This window comes from Alternaria viburni (assembly GCF_023758015.1).
Source record: "Alternaria viburni strain BMP 2772 chromosome Unknown scaffold_4, whole genome shotgun sequence".
NCBI lineage: Eukaryota > Fungi > Ascomycota > Dothideomycetes > Pleosporales > Pleosporaceae > Alternaria > Alternaria viburni.
The window spans coordinates 1524869-1549285 of NW_026055773.1; the positions used below are offsets into that span (position 1 = coordinate 1524869).

Consider the following 24417-nt stretch of genomic DNA (forward strand, 5'->3'; position numbering starts at 1 on the left):
GGGGCCACCCTGGAATAAAAGAACGAGTAATGGTAACAGCAAAGTATGCTTGGGCCGTTATGGTACAGATAAGGAAGTCGTGAGAAGTCCGGGGGTCGAAATTAATGGTACGCCGTCAAGGCAAGGAAGAGGGTATCGATGATGGAAAGATAGAAGAAATGAATGTCGTGAGGCGCTTAGCAAGATTGCTCGCACATCTTGCCGATGGCCTTCTCAATGTCGGAGAAGAGATTCAAAACGTGTCCGTCGGCGTATATCTTGATAGACTCGGTCTCTTTTCGTTCATGTCGAGATGGGCTGTCGATCTTTACAGGGCTTCGAGGTGGAGTAGTTTCGGCTACCTGATCCCGCGCGCTAGGGTTGAGCACAATAGCAGCCGCGACGTGCTCGAGTAGCTTTTGCCGAAGTCGCAAGCGCCGATTTTCGGCTTGCTCTAGTTTCAGAATGAACTCGTCGATCGAGATGTCCAGTTCCGCCAGTGCCTCTTCCTGTTTGAGAAGTGATTCGCGTGAGAAGATGACAGTTTCTCCGCGCCTCAGATAAGCAATCATACGGCCATGCAGCTTTTGGCGGCCGGCACGTAGTGATTTGTAGGTCTTTCGAAGGTAGTCGCAGCGCTCGTCGAGTGCTCTGAGTTCCTATAGCGACGTCAGCATTGGTTATGTGGATGGTGCCGTGAATGGCTTACCCTTGATAGTGATGCTACGTCACGTTTGTTCAGCACCTCGAAGTTGCCAGCCTGGTCATAGGCCTGCTTGTGGAGTAGCTTCTTGTCGGCGTCGCTCATACGTCTGGCAGCTTCTGGCACACGCATGCCTTCAGGCAGTTTCCATGCGTCAGGAGTAGGTTCAGAGCCGTTGGCCTCTGACATGGTGCGGCTGCGATCTCTCTTGCTGTTGCGTCGCTTAGGTCGACCTCTTTCCATGATGGACGATTCAGACATGTTTCGGTTATGGGTAGAACTTTGCGATGAAATAGGATCTCTCCTCTCAGTACGCGGTGAGCCTCGGTTCGAGGCGGGTGATGATGCATAGAAAGGATTGGTAAAGGTTGAGGGTGGGGTAGGTAGGGGAATGCTGCCATTGGGCGATCGTCGGAGGTCCATCGCACTCAGTGGTGTGTTACCGCCTGAGTTCATTGATGCAGGCGTAGTCAGCTGTGGCCGGCTTGCTTTAGAGTTCAGGATGAGTGGGGCTGGAGACGTTTTGCGTTCAACGGCTGGCGATTTAGGCGGCACTTGTGGGCGCAGGTCGGATTCTTCGTCGATGTTGGCGGTCTGAACCTTGAGATAAGGTCTAGGTGTGGCACCGGGGCTGAGGATTGGTGACAATGGTCTTCCAGAAGCATTGGGCAGATCAGAGGACATAGGGCCGTTGGTGTGTTGAGATGGGCCAGGGGAAGGACCAGTCACACAGGCCATCATTGCATCGCCGAAGGGTCCTGTCCTCCAGTTGGAGCCGGGAGCACTGCACGATCTCTCGTGACCGAAAGCCTCGTAAGAAAGCTTGCGAAGAGGTGGTCTCCCTGGGATGGTTGCTGGACAGATTATCAGCCATGGCTCGGACGAAGAAATGTCAGTTCACACTTACGAGAGTCGATAGACATTTCCTGAACGGTGGTCATGGTGTTTCCAAGCTCAGGTACACTGACTTTCCTCCTTCTTGACAAGGATCCAGTACGCTGCCAGAAGGGTAGACTGCTCTCAGGCAATACGGCAGTGTCACTGAGAGAAGTGGCAGAACGACCAGCTGAAAGGGCAGCCAGCTTGTCAGAAGATTCTGGGTGCTTTGGCAATCCGACAGGGCTTTTGGCAGATGGCCAAAGTTGGTATCTGGAGGTGCTTGGCTGTTGGAGGGTTGCCAGCGAGGGGCTCTTAGAGTGGGAAGAGATGGTGGGCGACTGGGAGTCTCGAGTAGCCTGAATGTCTCTGAGTGAGCGTGAACGTCGGGGCAAATGGTAGTTCATTGCAATGTGGAGTGGAGCAGAGTGGCTTACCATCCTGGAGGACGTTTCTAGAGTTATATAAACGGGAGACTTTTCGGAATCCGAGCGCATGCAATTGGCAATGTGTGCCATGACGGACGTTTGAGGTTGCCGTGGCTCACTGTCTGAAGTACAAGGTTGGTGAGACTCGGGAGGCGGGCACGTCAAACATGAAGGCTTTCCCTGCATGTATGTGGTAAAAAAGACACTGCAGCGGGTTAAGTGTGGCTCACAAGCACTAGTGTTGATACCTGCAGCAACGAGGAGGGCCCCTGCAAGACGCGAAGTACCAATAACAGCAAAAGTGTCTAGGCTGTCGGCGGCGCGTCCCAGGTGGGATTGGTGGGAGTTGGGTGAAACGCGAGCCTAACCTCGCATGTCTGGCGATTCGTGGGGTAGGCTATATCATCACGCAATTAATGCCTAGGGTGATCTGCACGATGGACAGCGCGGCACCACCCTTAGCATCGAGCACAGCGCATGGTTGCGACGGACGGTGCCTTTTGGCTGCAACATGTTGATCTGCAGCATAGTGTGGAGGCGAGTAGCAGCGCGCGACTGAAGCATCAGGTGAACATGTCTAGCGCCAGCGAAAACGGACCTGATGCAGTTAATCGACTATCATCATCTATCGTCGCCTTGCGGACCGGCTGCTCATATGCCAGGCGGTTTATCAATGCCGGTGGTCTGCACCAAAGCGGTAGGAAAGCCGGCCCACCAGCTGCGAACAGGGCGACGCAGCTAAACGGTCGCTGGCGACTGAATAATGGCCCTGGTGGCGAGGTACGGAGCATCAGTGATGTGCATGTTGTTGAGAAGAAAACATGTGCCCCGTGCTGGCGTAGTGCATTGGACTCGGTCGCAGTTCAGATGAGGTTGTGCAGCGGCGCGCCTCTGGCCGGCACGCGGCGAAGACGTTGGTGTCAGTGAGTTCGGGGAGAGGGAGGCAGGAGCGCCTCAGGAACAAGGCAGATGCAAGCGAACGTTTAGAACTAGCAGGGGGGCGCCATTGGCTGCGGAAGCGGCCTCGTGGCATCCCTGGGCCGGAAACAGGGTCATCACGGCACAGCTGCACCCGCTCGACTCGTCAAAACTACGAGCTTTTCTAGACGATGACGCTCAAAGCTTATTGCACGCGTTGGTGCGACCCTTCAACGCCGCCCTGGCAAGGGCTTCCGCTCCACTCCACGACGGCCAAATACCGTGAGCGAGACGGCATATTCCACCGAAGCCCATGTTTGGGCAGCCTCTTAGCCAGCACTCGAGACGACGACGATGATCTCCAGTCAGTGACCCCTCACATCACTTGTACTGTCATCTCAGCGACTCTTCGACAAATCGAGTCCCAATCTCCCACGCAGCAGCTATAGGCGGGGGCCGCAATCCGTCGCTTAATTGCCCACGGAGAACGTCCAAAAACATCGTTCGGTGAAGGATTCATGGAAGAGAGTCACGTCTAGCGTACGTCTGGTACTAATTCCGTCTGTGGTTTGTCACTTGCCGGTTCCGCTCGACGGTTGCGTGGGATCAGGTAGATTCCTGGTCCAAGCTGCCGTGGGTCCCTGACACTGTCTCTCCATCTTTTAACTTTGCGCCATACTAGTGCCCATGCCTAGTTCTTCCTTCTTCATACGCCTACGCGAGCAGCACCGTGACTTGCGTCCATTCACGCCGACATTGATGCGAGCACGAAAGCGAATCTGAACGACCCGCTTTGCACTTTGTCTGCGATTCCCGTCCGCTGCGGACCACAAAAGCTTCAACACAACACGTGCAGTGCCGCATCTGCCTCTTTCTCCCGAGCCTACTACGCCGTTTCACTCTGGTATCCGTGCGGTGGCTAGTTATCACACACCACAGCCGAGCGTCGACCCCCACGAAACATTATGCGAAAGACATGTGCGCTCATCTTCTTCCCTATCTGCCTATAGGAATGATAGTGACGGTGCTCTCTCCAAAGGTGATGCCTCGTCACGTCAATATGCATATAACTATAGCTGGGTACGTTGCGCTACTGAATTTCGGCCTTCGCGCACCGACTGCATGCAAGTGCTTTCCGACTTCACGCCAAGCGACGCAGTGAACGGGCCAGTCTCAGCAAGGGATTGCTGCACGAGAGCCACCAACTTTTTTCGCAGAGTCAATATCGTCCGATTTGCACCACATGCGGTTACCGTCTTGCCTGTTCCTTATCAAAAGCACTTTGGTGTGCGGTTCGTCTTGCTGTTCATACTTTCGTCTGGCCCATCTTCCCCGAAAGGGGACGTCTTGGCTCCATCGCACCCTGGCTCTTGACTGACTGTTCTGAGCGCAGGCTGCATATCATCACGTTCGGTTGGTTCGCAGGCAGCGAACGGTCCTCATCGTGCAGTCAATATTGGTCCGTTACCTACGAGTAGATCATCTCGCGTACAGCTGCTACAGCACCAGTCGATCGGGCGTTGAAGGAATCAACCCGCTGCACATGTGAGAAATAGGCCGTTCCCCATATATCATGACATCACGTCGAAAATGCGTGCGTTCGTTCTGATTGCTATGTGCCGGTTCCGATCGGTTCGAGAGAAAAAAAGCGCCACTCCATTATCCAAGGCGCGGGAGTCGGCACACTTCGCCTGATCACCAAGAAGGGAAACGCACAGGGCCTTCTTCCGTTCAAACAATTCAAGGGAACTGCTCGCCATAGCCTTGTTATCTTGCGCCGAACGCAGGTATCGTTTTCGCAGTTATATGATGATCAATCCCGCCGGGTTATGTACCGTACTAAGCTATTAGATGCAGATTCAGAGCATACCACGAACCGTTATGATCTGTTCTTAGTAGCGCACTGCTATTGCGTATCACTACCAACATCATCTCCGATGCCTCTATTGAGCATTGCGGATATGGCGCAACGTCAAGCACAACACGTCCGTGTTCCAATGCCGCTTCGATAAGGAAATGACTTCAATGCTCTCATGGCCCCACTCAAATCATACACTTAACCACCGCCACAACGTGCCGAATTGATGCGGCTCAAATGGGACCTCTATCACACACAAGCTGGCTAAATACGACTCACCGTCACCTCGTTTCAAAACTCATCCGCTTCATTAACGTTATCTTTGTTGCAACATATTGTACTGTCATATGGTAGCACAGCAGGCATCAAGGTAGTACAGCTTTCGTGTACGGCGAGAACATTTTCCCAGCTCTTGCTTTGATACTCAAACGTTACGAGAGTTTACACCCTTGCAGCTGGCCGTTGCCTAGACACCAAACTCCTGAGACCGAAAAGCAAAAGTCACCCACTCGCCGTTACTCAACAATCGTCGATCCGATTACGATCTCGATCTTCTCCAAGAACAACTTCTTCCCATCGTGCTCGACCCATAGCGTGTGGCTATTTTGATGTTTGTGGGGGATTGTTACGGGACGAGTACCCGGGCACGAGTTGCCATGCACATGAGATGATCGTCAAAATGCTGCAACAGCCGTTGAGAAATGCTACATCGCACAGCAGATGCGATCCTTCGCTACCTGCGAGGTCGGCAGTTGCTTGTTCGCACCGGCTATTAATGTGTACGACAATGGCATAGGAAGCCCCTACTATGATACAACGGCGATATATGCGTGTGGCACAGAACATTTAATTCGAGAACATCAGCCAGCCGCCTCAACACAGACTTCATAATTCCTCGAATTTGACATCAATACGACGAATGAGACGTATAGGAGGGGACAATAGTATGTGAAGAAAGAAAGCATCAGAAGGCTTACGTTCCACAAAGCAAGCAAACAGACCTCACCCGTCCAAAGCTTCCAAAATGAGAGCTTCTCGAAGACGCATGGAAGCCTGAGGCGCAAAAGTAACATCAGAATCGCACCAGCACTTCCGCCCACGCCACATCAGCCCCTGCGCAAAACCCCGAAAAAGCTTCCCAATTCTTAGCCAACATTCGCAACACCCATCTTTCTTTGCGACGGAAGTGCCTCCAGGTAGCCCTTGGAAGAATGGCAGCTAGAAGCCTCCTTCGACGTCTCTTCTAGCCTCGTCGGAGTTTAGGGGACCCTCCGCTCGCCAGCCGGGCTAAACCTACACCAAACCTGCGCCAAACTTAGACGCCAAAGGCAATGTCGTGCTTTGATCTATGGGCTAGTCTAGCCAACCTAACAACAAGCGCGTTCCCAGGTAAGCAAGCAAGGCGCAGGGTCCGTGACGATTTTGGGTTTGCCTACTTGGGATGCCGCTGCGAACTGCAAGTCACATCTTATCGCATGCGTCTCGAGCGTGTAAGTTTGAACGGCGCATACCCGCGTCGAAATTTGGTGTTGGTCTGAGGGAAAACAGGGTCCTTTGCCCCACCAGCTTGCGACCTGCAGGACACGCCGGTGAACTTGGCCACCACCAACTGCAAACTATAACACAGCCGCATATAGGGCGGCCAACAATTACAGAACCTGAGACGCGCATTTTGCTGACGTGATGCCAACTTTTTTCTTGCTGCATTGTCAACATCAGGCGTTAGTGCTGTTCTCAAAGACGTTCAGACTGCTCGCGTGTGGAAACAGGATTTTTCTGCACGGTACCTTGTGTAACTTGTTTTTTACTCCTTCCTCAATCGGAATTTTTGCGGGGTGCCGTGCATGAGGCTTGCGGTCGACAAGAAACGGAGGTGCAGCACGGAGGTGCCGAGTCTGGGACCTAGAAGTACCGAGTACCAGTGATTTGAGTGTGTAATAATAGAGACTGTAGTATGGTAGAGTTGCGTTTGATTTAGAACTACGACTATCGTTACAGCATATTGTACATCGTGAGTTGCCGGCTTCGAAGAGGCGTCCAGGAGATACGCAAGCATGCAAGCGCCGCCCACTCCTCCACTTTGCATGTCAGGCAATCCGTACGGCAGATATCGTCGTGTTTAGAGTTTCGAGGGTGTGATGTCCTGCATGCTCAGGCAGTCTGGCCACCCAGAAACCACATCATGCAGTGGACATCGCCGTTAGGATTGAAGGGATCGATAGCCGACATTAGTTTCCTCTCTTACACACACAAACACCCACACCTGCATTCGGCAGTCGTCCGTTCGCTCCGTTCCGTTCTTTATCACACCCTCAATGTCACTCTGACGGTTTTCCCCACATTCCGATCGAGATCACAGAATCCCGTCTCTTCACGTGGCTATGCTATTTTCATGACATCTCCTATGTGTTCTTTTTGCGTGGCGGCTTGACTCCCGTACCGTTTTACCGCCACCACCGCCACCAGACTATACTCCTTTCCTCCTTTTCTGAATAGGACATGGCGAACTCGTACGGATTTCGCCGTCCTATCTGGCTACATGGCCAGCCAACGCTACCTTAGTTCAACGCCCAGCCTCTCCACAAGCATGCCTTTCATCCGCTCATGCAGCTCATTAGTCTCCTTGTTCGTGAGTGTGCGTTCCAAGCTGCGGTAGTTGAGGCGGTAGCACATGCTCTTGCGCCCAGTCTTTGGATGCACGAATTCATCCGTTAGGCGCACATCCTCTACAAGATCACCGCAGACCTCTCGCGCGATCTCCATCACATCGTTCTCGTGGAAGCTGGAGGATGATGGCGCCGGGGCTGCTGGTGGGATTGGCGTGCCAGATGGGGTTGTAGGAGCAGAGGATGGGGTGGGGGATGTCGTGGATGAACTGCCTCCTGCAAGCGGATGAATAGCTGCGGCGCCACCAGCGGCATTCGAGCTACTTTTCAACCAGAAACTCACGTCCTTGAAACATGCAGGGTGTTTGCTAAAAGGCTCGAATCGACGGATGGCTTTCTGCTCGCTGAACTGCGATAAGAAGCGAGAGTCCCTTGACCAAAACAGACGTATGTCCGGGATGGAGTAAAGCAACATGGCGATACGTTCGAGACCTATGCCAAAAGCCCACCCTATACGATTGGGAACCGAGGCATTGTTCAGGATGGGTTGTGACACGATGCCGCAGCCGAGCACTTCGAGCCAATCGCCTTGCCAAAAGACTTCCAGTTCCCAAGAGGGTGATGTGAAGGGGAAGTAGGCCTCCACCCAGCGTACCTTTAGTGGCTCGTCTGACGTGGCAGTATCTGCAGCACCCTTTGCAGCATTAAAGATCGTGACCACCATATCCTCAAGACTTCGTTTCAGGTGTGCAGCCATGGCTTCTGCTTCTTCTGCCGAATGTCCTGTTTGAAGTGGGTTACGCTCGGCGTGGAATGGAGGGTTTGGGTCTTCGACTGCAACATCGTGCTTGGGAATCTTCTCCACATCATCCCAGATGACCTGCGCAAGTGTCTTGCCTTCTTTTTCTGCTTGCTGACGGTCCCAAGTCCTGGCTCCCTCCATCTGATGGAAAACAGGATAGTGGCTTCTGTCGATGGCATCTCGTCGGTATACGTCAGCACTGATGAGATAGCCCTCGCTCTCATTGTTGCGGAAAGTATCGGCTTGATGAGCCGAGGTGTGTGTTCGTAGTACGGTTTCCTTGTTTATGTAGTACGTGTCCGTCCTGCTTCGACCTATGTGATCTAATGGAAAGCCGAGAGAATCGAAATTTTGACCGGTGGTGACAATAGGAAAAAGGGCGTTATGGGTCTTGTAACCCGGAAAGCGTGATTCGATGAGTTTTCGCGTGATGGTCAGAGGGTGATCTGGTTGCAGATGAAGGCGTCTTGGTATAGCGTCGAGAATAGTTGAGGGTGTGTTCATCCATTCATCGGTCTGATACGTTCGTCCTTCTATCTGCACTTCTTTCGGGAATGCTCCTATGAGAACTTAGATACCACACTCTGAAACTTCTTCGTCGTCCCAAGTACGCGGATTTGCAGCTCAACACCATCAAGACGATAGTGGAATAGAGGAATATTCCTCCTCTGCATCTTCTGAGACTCGCTCAACGCCGGAGTAGTACGGTCGCTGCGATATGGAAAGCCGCGAGCCGCGTCACATGACGGCAAACTCACCAGAAGAATTATATCTCACCGCTTGCCGCCACGACCAGGGCGACACTGAGCTCCGTGGTACTCGAAATAGGACATTTCGACCTAATTGACGGCAAAGCGCCGCAGAAGAAAGTGGTATTCGCATCTTTGATGATGAAATTCGCCGTTACCTTCGCGACCTCAAAACCACGCGGGCCGCCAAGCCCAGCCCGCCAGCTCCGAGCTTAAATCCGGAAGCAGCACGTTTTGCCGATGACGTCCGCGCGTGCCGAATTCTCGGTCCCTCAACTACCACCGAAGCTTTACGGGCTTCCTTACTTTTAAGGCTACAGCTTCCCTGTCCCTGCCAGCTACACATGCTGTTGCTGCGCGGACTTTCACCTTCAACATGGCGGACGTCAAGAAGCCCGTGAGCGTGCCTGAGCTACGGAAGAGCGAAGATGTGAAGCCTCTCAAGAAGACGCCAATACGCTATCCGTTCTGGTTTGGTGGAAGCGCAAGTTGTTTTGCGACTTTCTTTACACATCCTCTGGATCTTGGTAAGCTTTGTACCGCTTTGTGCGCAACACTGGGTAGTGGCTGATAGTTTGAGTAGTCAAGGTAGCTTTATCGACTGTCGCGTGCGCCAATTTGTGTATACTCATAAAATCAGGTCCGGTTACAAACACAAACGATATCTGGCGTTAAGTTGAACATGATGCAAATGTTCAAGCATGTTATAAAGACTGATGGCGCATTGGGACTGTACAAGGGCGTAAGTCGTCTTATCTATTCAATTCCAATTGGACCCGTCTAATGCAACGATAGATTTCCGCAGCCCAGCTCCGCCAAGGGACATATAGCATGACACGCTTCGGTGTCTACGAAGCCCTCAAAGACCGCATGACGACCGCCGACACGAAACCCTCGTTCCTCACGCTCGTAGGCATGGCTTCCATATCAGGATTCCTCGGAGGATTCGCCGGTAACCCAGGAGACATCTTGAACGTACGGATGCAGCACGATGCCGCACTACCGAAAGAAAAGCGGAGAGGATACAAGAACGCGATTGATGGGATAATACGAATGTCGCGGGAAGAAGGAGTAGCAAGTCTATGGAAAGGCGTCTGGCCCAACTCGTCAAGAGCTGTGCTCATGACAGTTGGACAATTGGCAACATACGACGGATTCAAGCGCGTGCTGCTGAATTACACGCCGCTGCAAGATAACCTCGCAACACACTTCTCAGCATCATTTTTGGCTGGATTTGTAGCTACAACGATATGCTCGCCGGTAGATGTCATCAAAACCAAAGTCATGAGCTCCAGTGAGAGTGTAGGACTAGTGAAGACCGTCACGGATACTATGAGAGCAGAAGGGTTCCGCTGGATGTTCAAGGGTTGGGTGCCGAGCTTCATTCGCGTTGGCCCGCACACCGTGCTCACGTTCTTGTTTTTGGAGCAACACAAGAAGGTCTACAGGCAATTGAAGAAGCTGGAATAGATAAATGGGGAATGGCAAAGACGCGCATCTGCTTTGTGCAATATTGGGTATGCGACAAGGCGAATGATACCACACGGGCGGGCGTTTGGCGCTGACAGCATTGCGCGGCGCAACATTATAGACTAGGCTTGGATGCGTCGGTCGGCTTGCATATACATACGACCGATGTGCATATACCTTAGAAAATATCAAGAAGTACACATCCCAGTACCAATGTCTGTTGATACGCTGTTATACCTTCTAGCAATCTAGAAACGCCAATCCCGACTTGACCATACGTCAGCTCCATCTATCAGCAAGCCATTACGGGCTTTGTATTCACCTAGATCGACCAGAAGTGTGTAGCATAGTTGTTGGGGGGTCTGAGTAATTCATGCGAAAGGATCAGTAACACAGCCTTTGTCAGGCATACAGCATATAAGATGGATTTGGGTAGGATGCAACACTCTGTCTACTTCAGGAAACAACACAACGTTGTAGACATAGTAAGACTGCTATTATTGATACACAGATTACGATGATGAAGTCCATCTGCTTCAGTACCTCATTCTCTATCCCCAATCACTCCCCGGCGGAAGTACAATCAAGCATCACCATAGTCATTCTGCATTGTCCTCCATTCATCACAGATCTTCTTTACAGCCAACATCCTTTCATCTCCATCTACTTCCAACGAACGGATGCCTGGCTGTATCTTCATATTCGCGAAAAGCCTCTCAACCTCCCTCTTTTCTTCGTCATACGTCGCACAGGCCTCTTCTCTAGCCCTCTGTATCCGGACCTGTTCTGGCTGCAACTCTTGGATGGCACTGTGTATCTTTCGTATAAGGCTCTTGAGAAACAATCCACTGGTTTGTTCCTCACGGGTGTGATTCCTCTGATCATCCGTGCTGGACTCGCCATGCTTCCTCGCCCATCTTTCCATAGCGCCGTTCAAATCGCTCTTAACCATGACAACAAGATTTTCGTCAGGAATCCGAAGCCTGCCGCCCTCTAAATATTCGTTGTATACCGTGTCATTCGAGCGGGCGCGAAGTCTTTCTTCGCCATCGGATATGAGAAACTGTTGACAGGTAGCGTTGACATCAGTAGTACGCTTCAGACACTCTATGTCTGACCTAAGCAGGGCTTTGCCTATTTCTTCAATGCCCGAGTGTTTTGGACCGATGATGTAGATGCGAGCTTCTTTGGGCTTGACGCCGGAGTACATCGATTGGTTGGACATGAGTATCTTGAGATCGGAAAGATTGCTTTGGTGAAGGCTTGAGTGCCGTGTGAAAGAGGCTAAGTATATATACATGTTGGATTGCGATTGCTTTGCAAGTTTGGCAAGCGAGCCGGACACCGGACTCAATGTTTGTCTGGAGTTGTACGTCTTTAATGGATACAGATGACCAGTATCATGCGCTAGATATTGGGAGTGGGGTGCCAACGGCGACAATATGATGTACAACGAGGATACAATCCGTGGAAATCAGGTCATGGCGCTGATCATATCAAGAGGGAGTACGGGAAATACAAGAGTATGGAAACATGATGTTCAGGATACCCGGTGCGCGATGCTGAGGCAAACGTGAGCCTGGCAGAACATAAGCTTGAGGGATTGCAAGATGTACGCACGATGGGCAGAAGCGTTGACGATGGAAAAGCTAATACAGCAAGGTCGAGATGGACAATGAGACGAGTTCGAAAGGACGCGCAGTGTAAGAAGATATACCAGCAAGAGAAATGTCGGATACGAAGGTTGTGGAGCGGTCGTGAAGTGATGCAATTGTTTATTGAGACAACTGCCTTAAGCAGTCAGTGGTATGAGAAGCGCCTATTCCCTAGAATGCCCGAAGTTTTCATTCAGATACAGGAGCCCACACCGTTATTTTCGTGCCGACGCCAATGTAATCATTCCACGACCCAATCATGAACTCATGATAACGCTCTAGTGCTTCATGGAAGACGCCCTCCTCTTGCGGGCCTCCTCGTGTGCGGCCTTGGCGTCGTTGATGCGCTTGGAAAGGATCTGAGCGTACTCGTTCTGCAGTATCATTAGCCTCTGTGTGTCTTGTAGTGAATGGTGTGAACGTACGGCAGCATCCTTGGAAGCCTCCGCGCGACGGCGCTTGAGTGCGAGCCTGTGGCGCTTGTGCTGGAGACGCTGAGGAGTGACAAGACGCTGGATCTTGGGGGCCTTGGTGTAGGGCTTTGCGCCCTCCTTCTTGGGGACGACTTCACGGCGAATGACGAACTTGCGGACCTACACACGCAATGATTAGTACTCAAACCTTCAAACTTTCTAGCTCACTTCTTGTTGCTCAGACTCAATGCGCTGCTTGTAGCAGGATGAGCGAGACTCAATCCGCTATGCGAAGCAGGATTGGCGAAGAAGCTATGAGAGAACTCACATCATCTTCCTTGCTGAGACCGAAGAAGCGGCGGATCTTGGTGGCGCGCTTGGGACCGAGGCGCTTGGGGTGGACAATGTCGGTCAGGCCGGGAATGTCCTCGTCGCCCTTCTTGACGATGCTGAGGGCAAGGACGGAGAGATCCATGCCGACGATGCATCCGCGGACGGACTTCCTCTTGCGCTCACCAGTGCGGCGAGGGCGGTAGCAGGAGTGGCCGTCGGAGAGCAGGAGGCGGACACGAGTTGGGTGCATGACACCCTGCTTCATCGGGAAACCTTGCTTGTCGTTACCGCCGGTGATCTTGACGATGTATCCCTTGAACTCGTCGCCGATGCTGTCGGCGGGGACTTCCTGACCCATGCGGCGCTCCATGAAGACGCGGAGCTTGCGCTCATCGTCGACCTCGATCAGCTTCTGGGTGCCATTGTTGGGGTATGAGATGTTGAGCTTCATCTTGACTGCGGCGTCTCGACGGCGTGTGGAAGCTGCAACGTTAGTAGATTGTCGTGGTGTTGTCGGGGTCGTGGCCTGCGAAATTAGAATTATCGAAATGGGCCTTCGCTTCGTGGTGCGCGCTAATCGAAATGGAGATTGTCACGTGCTAGCGCGACTTTCAGGTACAGCCCGCGGGCAACTGCGACCAACAACATGATGCGCCCCACCAGATGTACGTTTTCACATGCTCGTGCTTTTACAATCAGAAACTCTCGTTATGCGAGGTTGGAATTTATAGTACGATGACTCATGCTGACTCTGCGCGGGTAGACAAGCAGTTCATAGCAAAGAGGCACAGACATGTACATGATCAACACTTGCATTGCATTTTCAGTATCCTGGCGTTACAATAGCGGGTGGGCTCTGGCTTCGCAATCCAGATTGACACTGCATACTCATGTTCACGAAACAGACTGGAACAAGCGAAGTGAAGTTGTACTGTAACGTATTTGCGCTATTCGAACGGGATATCATACTATGCCATGCCCGTTAGACTCATTGCAACCAGAGTCCTACCAAAGGTATCCCCACTGTCCTTAATACACATGCTATCATTCCTAACTCGAAATCGAGTCATCCCAAGAGGTGAACCACCAACGCCGGAACCATGCACTCGCAATGTCATTTGAGCAGATGATGCTTTTTGAAAACAGAAGGAAAGAAACGAGGTGAAATGTGCACAACCGTCTAGTGCATGAGCTCGACCGGCGGCCTTGATGTGCTCACTGCTATGCCCTGTGCCTTCTGCGATGCGATCGGGCCCTCGACGCCCTCCATCGCATCGATGGGTGTCAACGGCTCAGGTGTCTCTGTTGTGTCTTCGACGGATATGGCTGGAAGGTTCGGCGAGTCACCGTGGTCTTCGGGGTGGTAGACAACAGTGGTGCTGCCAGTTCGCCTTCTTGTGATGGATGGGCCGCCGTGGTCGGTCGTAGGCGATGTCGCCTCGTGGTTTGCATGTAACCGGGCCAGCGCTGCCGCAAGGTCTTCTGGGTGTACAATCTTGTTCGGCGCATCCTCTTCTTTCATTTCCCAGCCCATGGGTGGAGAGGGCGGCGGCGAAATGAAGAATAGTCGGTCGGACTTTGGGAGGGCGAGGTGCTGGTCGGAGGGGTTCATGGGTGTGTTTACGCCGAAGTATACGCGGATGCGGTAGCCCATGAGCTGTTCGCCATCAAGGGCTTGTCGGACCTGGATCGCAGAGTCGACGTCGAAGAAGGATACTACGATGCGACGGAAAGACTTGAGCGGCGCCCATGTGTGTACTTTCGCATATTTGTCTACGGTTTCGCGAATCTCGGTGAGTGTGGATAGTGAGAAGATCTCGGGTGCGAGAAGATTCTAAACGCTGTCAGTGGAAGCTCCCAAATTCAAAGAAAGGAATACTCACGGTTATGATGAGAGTGTTTGAAGGAGGTGATGGCTCGACGAGCGGTGGGAGGTCTGAAAGGTCGAGAGAAAGTGGCGACTTGCTCCCCGATGACGCGCGGGAGCGCATTGGTGATGGAGGTAGAGTAGCCTGCATGTTTGCGATCATTTATGTTGCGCAAAGATATACTGTGGTCTGTTGGTTGAGTTGCTGTGGTGAGTTGGAGGGCAAGAGACCGACAGCGTGTGTCTTATATCAAAGTTCGCCTTCAGCGGTTGGTCGTTGCAGCGCCCGCACGCAAGCAGCGACGGTTGCTCCGCCTCAATCCGCCAAGGCCAGACTCCGGCCATGCCATTTCCCGCGTCCATGTCCCATGTCTCTGCTTCTTTCGCGCCATTTCCTGGGCACCATTGCACTGCCCCGCCCTATTGCTTCCCAACGCACTGTGCTGCTGGAGGTCTCCGGACCTCGGCGGACGCGTCAATGATGGATTCAACTGACGATAGCACGAGACGCAGAGAAAGGAGAGGGCCTCAGCCTCGCTGATGCATAGTCGCCTGCCACTCAGCCTCATGTCCACGAAAGAAACATCTACCAGTGTCTCGCTGGTTCCACAGAACATCCTTTACTGACTATTCAAGCACCGAGTCCACTGCTAGTGTCCGGCTTATCCATGTTAGGACTACACAGCATGCATGCAATACCATCAAGGCCTTATCTCGTCCGACTGGGCATGTAATAGGTCATCACTCGGCGGCAGACTCGTTTATTGTCCGTCTGCCATAGGCATGCGATACGGCAAGGACAACTGTTCAACTCGGTCGGCTCATTGCGCAACACAGCCATAGGCGCTTTGCGCTTGAGGTTCTTTGTCGGCCAATAGTACCCGTCATGTTTGGATTTTGTTGTGATGCTCAAGTCAGGCTTGGCCCATGGAAAATGTCTCATGTGTTCAACTGCAAGGCTGATCAAAGGCCATGCTCGTCTCGTGACTGTCTCGAGCTCCGCGTACGCCGGGCGCATCCACAAGTCTTCATGCGCACAACCGTTGTACATGTCTCCTGTTTGGTGTGTACAATCAACGCACGAGACGGTAGCTGCAGGTGATGCTATGACGACTCCGCCTTTGCGAAATCTGCGGTTTCCCTAGTAACTCTTAAGCATAGAACTCAGACGTCATCCAACCATTGATCTTGGTCTATGTGACCCTGCATGCAATTCTACACTCGGCGTAATCTCGCCAGCTGCTGACCCGTATGACGATGCCACAGTCAATGGTGTGGCTGGTTCTAGGTGTGGCGTAGATGCATGCGCCACACCTAGACGCTAGGCTGCTTCGCTCCCAGACTCACCTCAAAGAATCTCCATCAGGACGACGACCCTAGCCAGCACACCCCACACACGCCAACACGTCTCTCTCCGCCTCTGAATCCAGTCGCCCTAGTACCTCGGCTCCATCACGAGCCTCGCAAGCACATAGCCCTCTCCTCCCTGAAACGACGACGCGATGGACTACGACCCAGATGGCGGCGCAATCAACGTGCGCTTCCTCCAGGTACACCGCCCGCTCCGTCTGCCCCAGGACACGTCGAGCTAACCCAGCTATGCGTAGGCCGACAGCCAGCGCGCCAACTTCATCGTCCAGAACTTCAATCTCGAAACCGCAAACTCGCTCCGCCGTGTGATGCTCGCCGAGATTCCCACCCTAGCCATCGACGTCGTAGAAGTGTTCGACAACACATCTGTCCTCGCCGACGAGTTCGTCTGCCACCGTCTCGGCCTCATTCCTCTGTGCTCCAAAGGCGTAGAAGAGCTGCTGTACTCGCGCGACTGCGACTGCGAAGGCTACTGCGACAACTGCGCCGTCGTTCTCACACTCAACGCGAAATGCACAGGCAGCGAGATTATGAAGGTGTACGCGCGGGATCTGGTGATTGAGTCTCGGGCACCAAACGAAGAGTTGGGGAAGCCGGTCATCACTGATTCAGAAGAGACAGGTAGTTGCATTGTCAAGTTGAGGAGAGGCCAGGCCATCAACATGAAGTGCATCGCGAAGAAGGGTATCGCAAAGGAACACGCGAAATGGGCGCCCAGTGCAGCCATCGGCTTCGAGTACGATCCGGCGAATAAGCTGCATCACTTGGATTACTGGCACGAGGAGGATGCGGACAAGGAGTGGTATGTCTTGTCTAACCCACCCGAACGTTGTGTAACAGCACATCTCTAACAGATATCCAGGCCCAAAGACGAAGCTCGCATCAATCTCGACGGTGGACCTCCCAACCCCGACGAACCCTTCAACTACGACGCCGCCCCATCACGCTTCTTCTACGACGTCGAAACAGTCGGCGGTCTCGAACCCGATGAAATCGTTACACAAGGCATCGCCATCCTGCAACGCAAACTCGCCGAGATCATCAAAGAATTATCTGGCGGCGTTGGAGGCCCGGAGGACTTTGGCGGCGCGCAGAGTCCAACACTGAACGGTGCTGGATACGGTGATGCGGGCGGATATACTCCTGTTGGAGGAGGCGGATACGGAGGAGCGAGCTCGTGGGGCGGTGCAGCACAAGGAGGAACTACGCCATATGGAGCTACGCCTTACGGGCAGTCCAATTGGTAGACGAAGAGAGTGGCGTGTTTGGGTGTACAACATTGCATGGGCCTGGCGTTCTAAAAGGTGTGGGCGTCAACAGACTGCAAGACTGCTCAAAAGAAACGCAGTCCTTCTTCACATATTGGCATCTGACACTAAAACAAAGACATTTTGCGAATCGCTATCGGAACTGAGTTGATGCGAATGGCATTGATATCTCTGCTAGCCCTTTGGGCTGCCTTCTTTTGCTCATGGTTCGTCATATCTAACATTACAATATACGCAAAGCCATTTCGTCATCATGCTTGCTTCAACTTTTCCAAGATGCGTCTGAGAGGGGAATATATGTACAAAGATGTACCTCGTGAATGGACACGAAAACGCCATGCCCCCAATGTACCGTGCCAGATCAAAGCAGCCAACCATACAATGGAGCCGAACCGAAGTAGTCATACACATGCGAAGAAGATCGTGGCGACAGCGACAGAGGTCCTGGTTCGCGTAGAATGAAGCTCATATTGCTTCTAATGATGTCGGATCTAGGCGTTCTTTACAACGCCAACCTTGGCCGGTCGCAGTGTCCGGCCGTTGAGCTTGAAGCCCTTCTGCTGTGTGTGGAAGCAAGTTCCGTCCTCCTTGTCAGGCTGCGGCGCTTGGAAGACCGCCTCGTGGATGTTGGGGTCGAACTTCTCGGCCGCCTCGCTGGGGTCGAATCGCTCCAGACCGTGCTTCTTCAGCGTGTTAATGAGGATGGTGTCGGTCATCTTGATGCCGTCGTGCAGAGCAATGAGATCGGTGTTATCACCCTTGAGCTTCTCTTCTGGCACGGTGCCAAGGGCGCGGTCGAGGTTGTCGACGGACTCTACGAGGTCGCGGGCGAAGCGCTGGATGGCGAAGTCTTTAGCGGCCTTGATTTCGCGCTGGGTGCGCTCTTGGAGGTTGCGGAAGTCGGCGACTGAGCGGAGATACTTGTCCTGTGGAGCCATGTCAGTCTGCTGTTGTCATGCATTTAGGCAGCATTGAAGCATACCTTCAAGTCGACAATTTCCTTGTCCTTCTTCTCTAGCTGCTCCTTCAGTTGCGTCGCCTCATTGTTCTCTGCGGGCGCATCCTCCTTCTTCTCGGCAGCCTCGCCCTCCTTTGCTGGTGCAGCATCTGAGTACCACCGGATAGCGGGCGTCGCGACTGCTCGTGTGATGGGTGATTGTTGACGTAGTGGCGCAAAAGGCCGTATTGAGCGGGCAGCCTGCTGTCTTGAGGCGCGGAAGATGGTTCTTTGCAACATTGTGTGGTATGAAATGTGGAATGAAGCAGAGGATGCAAGGTTTATGCGAAGGCGATAGTGCAGCTCAGGTGGATGCGATGATGATGCAGACGTTCGAGGAAAAATTCGGAGCTGTGAGTGACGAATGCCTGTGCTTCCATCAGGGTCCAATTCTTTCCGTTCCGAGGCGGATCCTTTCCGAACAATTTGCCATCCGGCGATCGCATACGCCTTTGGCATGCATCTCGACAAGTCAATGCCATGATGCGTGATGCGTCCTTCGCCAGTCTTCTCTCTGCGTATACGCTCTTTTGTCTCGCGACATGACGTCGTTCCGCCGTCTGCGACAGTCCAGAAACCTATCGAGGCGGCCTATTACCGTGGGGGAACATCACGAGGCGTAATCCTACAGCCGCAAGCCTTGCCTAAAGAGCGCGCAAGATGGCCGACCATATTCCGCCAGATCATGGGGAGTGGTGATCCCTATGGGCGGCAACTTGACGGCATGGGTGCGGGCATATCGAGTCTGAGTAAGATATGTCTCGTAGAACCCTACGGGAGGAGAGTGGCTTTGCCCGAGAGAGCCACTCGATTTCGAACAGGCTTTGGTGGTATTGATGCAGCTCGTAAAAGTTCGCAGGCTATACAGGCTGCAGAGGCTCTGGAAGAGGCGGGATTGGCCGGGGATGAGCCAAAGTTGGACATTGATTACACATTCGTCGGCTTGGGCATTGAAGACAATGAAGTTGACGTCGCAGGCAACTGTGGAAACATGAGCAGTGCAATTGGCCCTTATGCTTATAACGCCGGTCTTCTCCCATCAAGGGTATACGCCCAGGGAGACGGAGAAGTCACAGTCAAGATACGGAACACCAACACTGGAAAGCTGCTCGACTCTACCTTCGAAGTCATTGGAGCGCAAGCTGCTGTCGCGGGTGACTACAGCATTGACGGCGTTACCGGAAAAGGCTCAAAGATCAGATTGGATTTCAAACGTCCATACGGCAGCAAAACTGGCAGAGTGCTACCTACTGGCAGGAGAGTGGACAACATTGGGGGCTACAGAGTATCGTGCATAGATGGCGCGAACCCAGCGATCTTCGTCCGAGCAGACGATGTCGGAGTGGATGGTACTATCCTACCCGACGACTTCAACAATCTTCAGGAAAAGCTTGCTTTGCTTGAAAGCATTCGCAAAGCCGCTGCCGTTGTCATGGGTATCGCATCTACAGAGGATGAGGTCCCTCGTACCGTTCCCAAGATCGGCATCGTATCACAATCATCTGCGCACCCCGTCCTGTCAGGGAAGACTCTCAAGGCATCACAGATGGACATTGTCGTACGTTTTCTCTCAGACACACAGCCTCATCGAGCCATTCCTTTGACTGCTGCATTGACGACAGCCGTCGCGGCGCGCATTCCCGGAACAGTTGTCGAGCAGATGCTTGCTCCTGAGCCTTTGATGGAGGGCGCCATCACCATAGGTCACGCAAGTGGTCGACTGCAGGTCAACGCCACAATGGATCCAAGGAACAAGCTCATCCCCGCCAGTGGTACGGTATACAGAACCGCGAAGAGGCTGCTCGAAGGAAATGTATTCTGGGCCGACAAATTTGGGGAGACGGAACTGAGGGAAGACACTACTGAAACCAATACCACCTATGGTAGTAACGGCCGACACTCTCTTGGGCTAGCTTTCGTTCTGGAGAACCGCGGTAAAGATTCATCCCACCTCTTCGAAGAAGACGTCGCACGTGCAAAGCAACAAGAATCGGACATGGACCAAATCATAAGCCAACAACCGACTCTAGAGCAGATTGAAGAAAACGAGCAGAAAGAGGAGCCCGAGGTCCCAATCCTAGTTTACAGACCCCTCCCCGACCCGCACAGGAAGCGTCGCGATCTGCGGGAAATACCCAAAGAAGAAGACGCTCTCACACTCGCCATCCAAGGTCTACACTCCGAACTCACCGGACTGCTGCACGATGAAAAGATCATGGACACCACGGAACAGAACTCCAACCTTCTCGAAGCTGTCCTCAGGGCACACCGTGACATACAAATCAACTCCCTGATCCAAAGGCGTTCGGCCGAGAAGGCTAGCGAGAAGGCGAAGAGATCTATGGTTCAGAAAAGTAGAACTCGTGCACAGAAGGTTACAGCGGGCGGGAAGTTGAGATGGGAGCATGTGGAAAGGGCAATCTCCGCCCGCGTTACGGAGCAGGCAAGAAAGAGGGTGGAGAGTTGGGGGAGAACGGAGAGGACGAATACCGATGGTATGGATGAACATATGGGGGAGAGAGTGGAAAGGAACATGACGCTCCAAGGCGATGGCGGTGAGCAGCAGAAGATGGAGAGATCGGTGAAAGAAGACATGGAGGAATGGATGATGAAAAAAAAAGACGAGGAGCAGAAAAGGTCGTTTAGGGAAGACATGGAGATATGGAAGAGGAACGCCCAAGAAAAGAAGGAGAGGATGGAGAAGAGGGAGAGAGATATGATGAGAGATGACATGGAGGAATGGGAGAGGAGCCAAGAAGAAGAGGAGGAGGAGGAGGAGGAGAGAAGGATAAGGAGAGAAGCCTTGGACGAAATCCCGAGCAACCGCGAAAAAGGGGACACTTCGATGTTTAGTAAGGACCCGGAATTTGGTGCTTTAGCGGAGAGAGAGCCGGGGAAGAGGGCTCCTAGAGATGTAGGACCGAAGATTAGCGTTTACCCCGTTAAGACGGCGAAAATGAAGGCAAAGCGGATGAAAGCTTTATACCGTAAGCCGAGGTCGTGGAATTCGAGATGACGGAATGAAAAGAAGAGTCAAGGTTGCAGCTTGTGCCATTTGCGAAGACTGGTCAATGATAATAGACTGGAGCAGACCTCGATTGTAATTCAGAACCATAACTTTTGATTCCCAGACTAGGAATAAGTCTGCTCATCTCATCCTATATCCCTATCAACTCCCTGAAGACTTACCTTACCTTACCTTACCTACCTGATAATCGTGCCCTGCTTTTCAATACCACCAGCATAAGGCCCCTCAAGGATATCACTCCCACCTAACAAGCCCATCGAGCCACCACCCAGCAAGCCGCCTGCGCCCATACTACCCCGTCGATCACTCCATATCTCATGAAACCGAATCGCCATATCACTCGCGGCCACAACAATGCATCCTTCCTCAACACCTCTCCGCGACCACACACCGTCTTCACCCCTCGCCCTCCCACCATCACGATCGTCGTCTGTCTGCGGACCGCTCGTGGGGCCGCCCGGGTAAGCAACTGCACACAACGCGCGATTTTCGTCGTACCACGGGACGGCAACGACTTGTTCGCAGCTGGGCCAGGCGAAGACGGCGACACGATAGGGGTGTTCGGGCTGCGCGAAGCCGAAGGTTGCTGCGATCTCGCGGCGCGTCTGGGACCAGATGAGGCTAGTGATTTGAGCTGCGCAGTCGATGGTTGCAAGACAGGTGCCGGAGCGGGTGTGGTAGAAGTGGATGCAGCGGTCGTTTGAGCCGCCGCCGACGGCAAGGAGTCCGCGCTGCCAGGGGCAAAAGGCCATGGCCTTGACGGCGGCATTGAGTGTCCATGTGTGTTTTGCCGCTGATTGCGCGAGGTGTAGGACGGCGTTGTTGCTACGGTTGGTTACGGTGTAGATGGATTCGCCACGGGGACCTTCGCGGACGTCTAGGATTGCTGCTGTGTTTTCGCTTGCGGGGTTCGATCGGAGCACCTTCTTCGTTTCGAAAAGATTGCAGTTGTTGTCGTTCCCCCCACTCGCGAAAAGCTCACCGTCGGACGACCATGCTAGACCACAGATCTGTTGGCTGTGGATTGAAAGTCGAGCCAGCAGGGTCATGGCGCCAGTCCAACCGAAGAGTTCACTGTGTGTCTCTGACGGCCATTCTACACTGTAAAAGTAGATGTGACCGACTTCGTCCCCGATGAGCAACTCCTCAGTCGATACAGTCATTGCTCTATCTCGGAGAGAAGGGCGTTGCACAACAGTCGGTCTCCAGGATACACACGATACAGGCTTGGGTTGAGTTGCATCGAATCGTGGCTCAGCATCCAGTGGGCTCCATAGCAAGATGCGGCCATCGGCTCGTCCCACAGCAAGGATCGCTTGACCGCCTGCTGTAGAGGAAAAGTCTAAGGATGTGACGTGCTGAACATCTGCGGGACCGTTTGGCGGCACAGCGTTCAGCGAGTCTGGCGTGTTGACACCGTTTCTCTCAGACCAGAGATGAACAAAATTTCCTAGGCCGACAGCCAGACACTTGGAGGTGTAGGAATATGCGAGTAGGGTACAGTAGTAGTCGTCGCGGAGGTTAGGGGCATCGAGAACTGTGAGCGGAGTCAGTATTGAGAAGTATCGGTAATCAGAAGAACATATCGAAAAGGCAAGATCGGCACCGGTCTTCGCTTTGGTGGTGTCTGGCGGGGACCTTTCATCTCAGATTAGCAGCGAAACTACATTTGGAGTCCATAGCAAATGAGAACAAACTCGAAACGACTCCGTCCCTAGTCCAAGCTCCGTCTCGCCAGACATGTTTTGCCTGCGATGCAGGACCACTATGTGGTGAGCTCGACGACACTGGAGAAGATGAGTGTTGGAGGATGCGATCAGTCGGGTCAATGTCGAGCGCCAGTGCGAGACGTCTTTCGTAGGCTTCAAGTTCGGCATCGGGATCTGCTCGGTTCAGGAAAGCCGATTTGTACAATGGCGCGTTTGTTCCACTCCCAAGCATTCCACCTCTACCAGTGGAGACTGCTACTACTGTGTCACTCACAGCAGAAGGCCCACCAACATTCCAGACAGCGCCAGCGCTGATCTGGCGAGTACCCAGAGGTAGAGGGGTTTGTCTGAAGTTGACGTTTCTTCTGTTTGCATTTGCCCGGCCTGAAACTACAGAGTGTGCCTCCCTGAGGCCGCGTAGTTCTTCGTTCATACGGCCACTTCTGCGCAGTCGGCGACTGAAAGCATCTGTTCCTGTACGTATGCCACGATTCGTGTTCTGTTCCTTGTTCCGACGCTCCGCAGGGCTGTTGAGCTCGAAGCTTTCTCGTGTGATAGTGGGTGGTCGGCGGCAAGCGATAAAACGATCTGGTGTACTTGTTTGGGGTTGACGAGGTGATGCTAGCAAGCCACCTCGTGCTTGCCATTGACTGGATCTGAGGGGAGAGCTGGCATAGCGCAAGGGAAGACGGCGAAGCTTGGTGGGCGGAGAACTGTCGTCAGCAGAGATGTCAACGCAGCCTAAGTGCGGTAGATTTGGTCTTTCGAACGTAGTGACTGTATCTGTTGGAATGAGTGAAGGAGATACTGCGCGGCTTGCATTTTCAACTATGCTGTCCGAGGAACTGCGATTGCTGCGTCGTCGCTTGCTGGAAGAGGATTCATCTCGAAGCGGGTTGAGGTCGCAAGGTACCGGCACAGATACGTGATTAGTCGGACTCAGGTCTGGAGTTGACAGCGCTTCAAGACGAGAGAGAAATTTGGACTTGGACTTCCTAGGAGAAGACAATGGAGTTGAGCAATGACTGGTAAAGCCGCTGTCGATATCCCTGAAGAAGAGGCAGCTGCGACTTTTGCGCGGAGACTGAGGCGTCCGAGGTGATGCCCAGCCCTCGGTACTGACAGTCTTCGTAGGAGACAGCGGCGGTGTGAGGTAGCCGGACCGAGACAGAGATGCTTCGTCACCAGTGTCGCTCATGTTGGAACAGCTTGTGTCAAGATGAGTGGACTGGGGGACTGAGCTGTGAACTTCAGCGCATGTGAAGCTGTCTGAAGGAGAGGAGCTAGGAGGCCGGAGACCGGGTGCTGCCTGATGTCCCGGTGTTATTGCTGCTGGGTTAGTAATAGCAATGGCTGCTGAAGGTTGCTTAGGATGTTTGGAGCATCT

The 24417-nt window shown here is 53.0% G+C and overlaps 10 protein-coding genes across 10 annotated transcripts; 3 read left to right on the top strand and 7 right to left on the bottom strand.

The window, feature by feature from the left end:
* Positions 1–176: 176 nt before the first annotated feature.
* Positions 177–1623, bottom strand: J4E79_002790 (uncharacterized protein; the record flags this gene model as incomplete). The annotated part of the gene is made up of 3 exons (XM_049351687.1): positions 177–638; positions 689–1536; positions 1590–1623. 3 exons carry the CDS (start codon positions 1621–1623, stop codon positions 177–179), a joined length of 1344 nt encoding a protein of 447 aa, XP_049214325.1.
* Positions 1624–7315: 5692 nt separating this feature from the next.
* Positions 7316–8674, bottom strand: J4E79_002791 (uncharacterized protein; the record flags this gene model as incomplete). Its single annotated transcript, XM_049351688.1, has 1 exon — positions 7316–8674. One exon carries the CDS (start codon positions 8672–8674, stop codon positions 7316–7318), a length of 1359 nt encoding a protein of 452 aa, XP_049214326.1.
* Positions 8675–9295: 621 nt separating this feature from the next.
* On the top strand, positions 9296–10389 carry J4E79_002792 (uncharacterized protein; the record flags this gene model as incomplete). Its single annotated transcript, XM_049351689.1, has 4 exons — positions 9296–9446; positions 9500–9507; positions 9560–9661; positions 9715–10389. 4 exons carry the CDS (start codon positions 9296–9298, stop codon positions 10387–10389), a joined length of 936 nt encoding a protein of 311 aa, XP_049214327.1.
* Positions 10390–10972: 583 nt separating this feature from the next.
* J4E79_002793 (uncharacterized protein) lies at positions 10973–11614 on the bottom strand (the record flags this gene model as incomplete). Its single annotated transcript, XM_049351690.1, has 1 exon — positions 10973–11614. One exon carries the CDS (start codon positions 11612–11614, stop codon positions 10973–10975), a length of 642 nt encoding a protein of 213 aa, XP_049214328.1.
* Positions 11615–12322: 708 nt separating this feature from the next.
* J4E79_002794 (uncharacterized protein) lies at positions 12323–13241 on the bottom strand (the record flags this gene model as incomplete). Its single annotated transcript, XM_049351691.1, has 3 exons — positions 12323–12418; positions 12470–12637; positions 12786–13241. 3 exons carry the CDS (start codon positions 13239–13241, stop codon positions 12323–12325), a joined length of 720 nt encoding a protein of 239 aa, XP_049214329.1.
* A 729-nt stretch (positions 13242–13970) lies between these two features.
* J4E79_002795 (uncharacterized protein) lies at positions 13971–14808 on the bottom strand (the record flags this gene model as incomplete). The annotated part of the gene is made up of 2 exons (XM_049351692.1): positions 13971–14624; positions 14674–14808. The coding sequence occupies 2 exons, from the start codon at positions 14806–14808 to the stop codon at positions 13971–13973; spliced, it is 789 nt and encodes a 262-aa protein (XP_049214330.1).
* Positions 14809–16159: 1351 nt separating this feature from the next.
* On the top strand, positions 16160–17275 carry J4E79_002796 (uncharacterized protein; the record flags this gene model as incomplete). The annotated part of the gene is made up of 3 exons (XM_049351693.1): positions 16160–16207; positions 16265–16830; positions 16891–17275. The coding sequence occupies 3 exons, from the start codon at positions 16160–16162 to the stop codon at positions 17273–17275; spliced, it is 999 nt and encodes a 332-aa protein (XP_049214331.1).
* A 512-nt stretch (positions 17276–17787) lies between these two features.
* On the bottom strand, positions 17788–18533 carry J4E79_002797 (uncharacterized protein; the record flags this gene model as incomplete). Its single annotated transcript, XM_049351694.1, has 2 exons — positions 17788–18222; positions 18279–18533. The coding sequence occupies 2 exons, from the start codon at positions 18531–18533 to the stop codon at positions 17788–17790; spliced, it is 690 nt and encodes a 229-aa protein (XP_049214332.1).
* A 250-nt stretch (positions 18534–18783) lies between these two features.
* On the top strand, positions 18784–21309 carry J4E79_002798 (uncharacterized protein; the record flags this gene model as incomplete). The annotated part of the gene is made up of 1 exon (XM_049351695.1): positions 18784–21309. One exon carries the CDS (start codon positions 18784–18786, stop codon positions 21307–21309), a length of 2526 nt encoding a protein of 841 aa, XP_049214333.1.
* A 188-nt stretch (positions 21310–21497) lies between these two features.
* J4E79_002799 (uncharacterized protein) lies at positions 21498–23463 on the bottom strand (the record flags this gene model as incomplete). Its single annotated transcript, XM_049351696.1, has 2 exons — positions 21498–22858; positions 23019–23463. The coding sequence occupies 2 exons, from the start codon at positions 23461–23463 to the stop codon at positions 21498–21500; spliced, it is 1806 nt and encodes a 601-aa protein (XP_049214334.1).
* Positions 23464–24417: the final 954 nt, after the last annotated feature.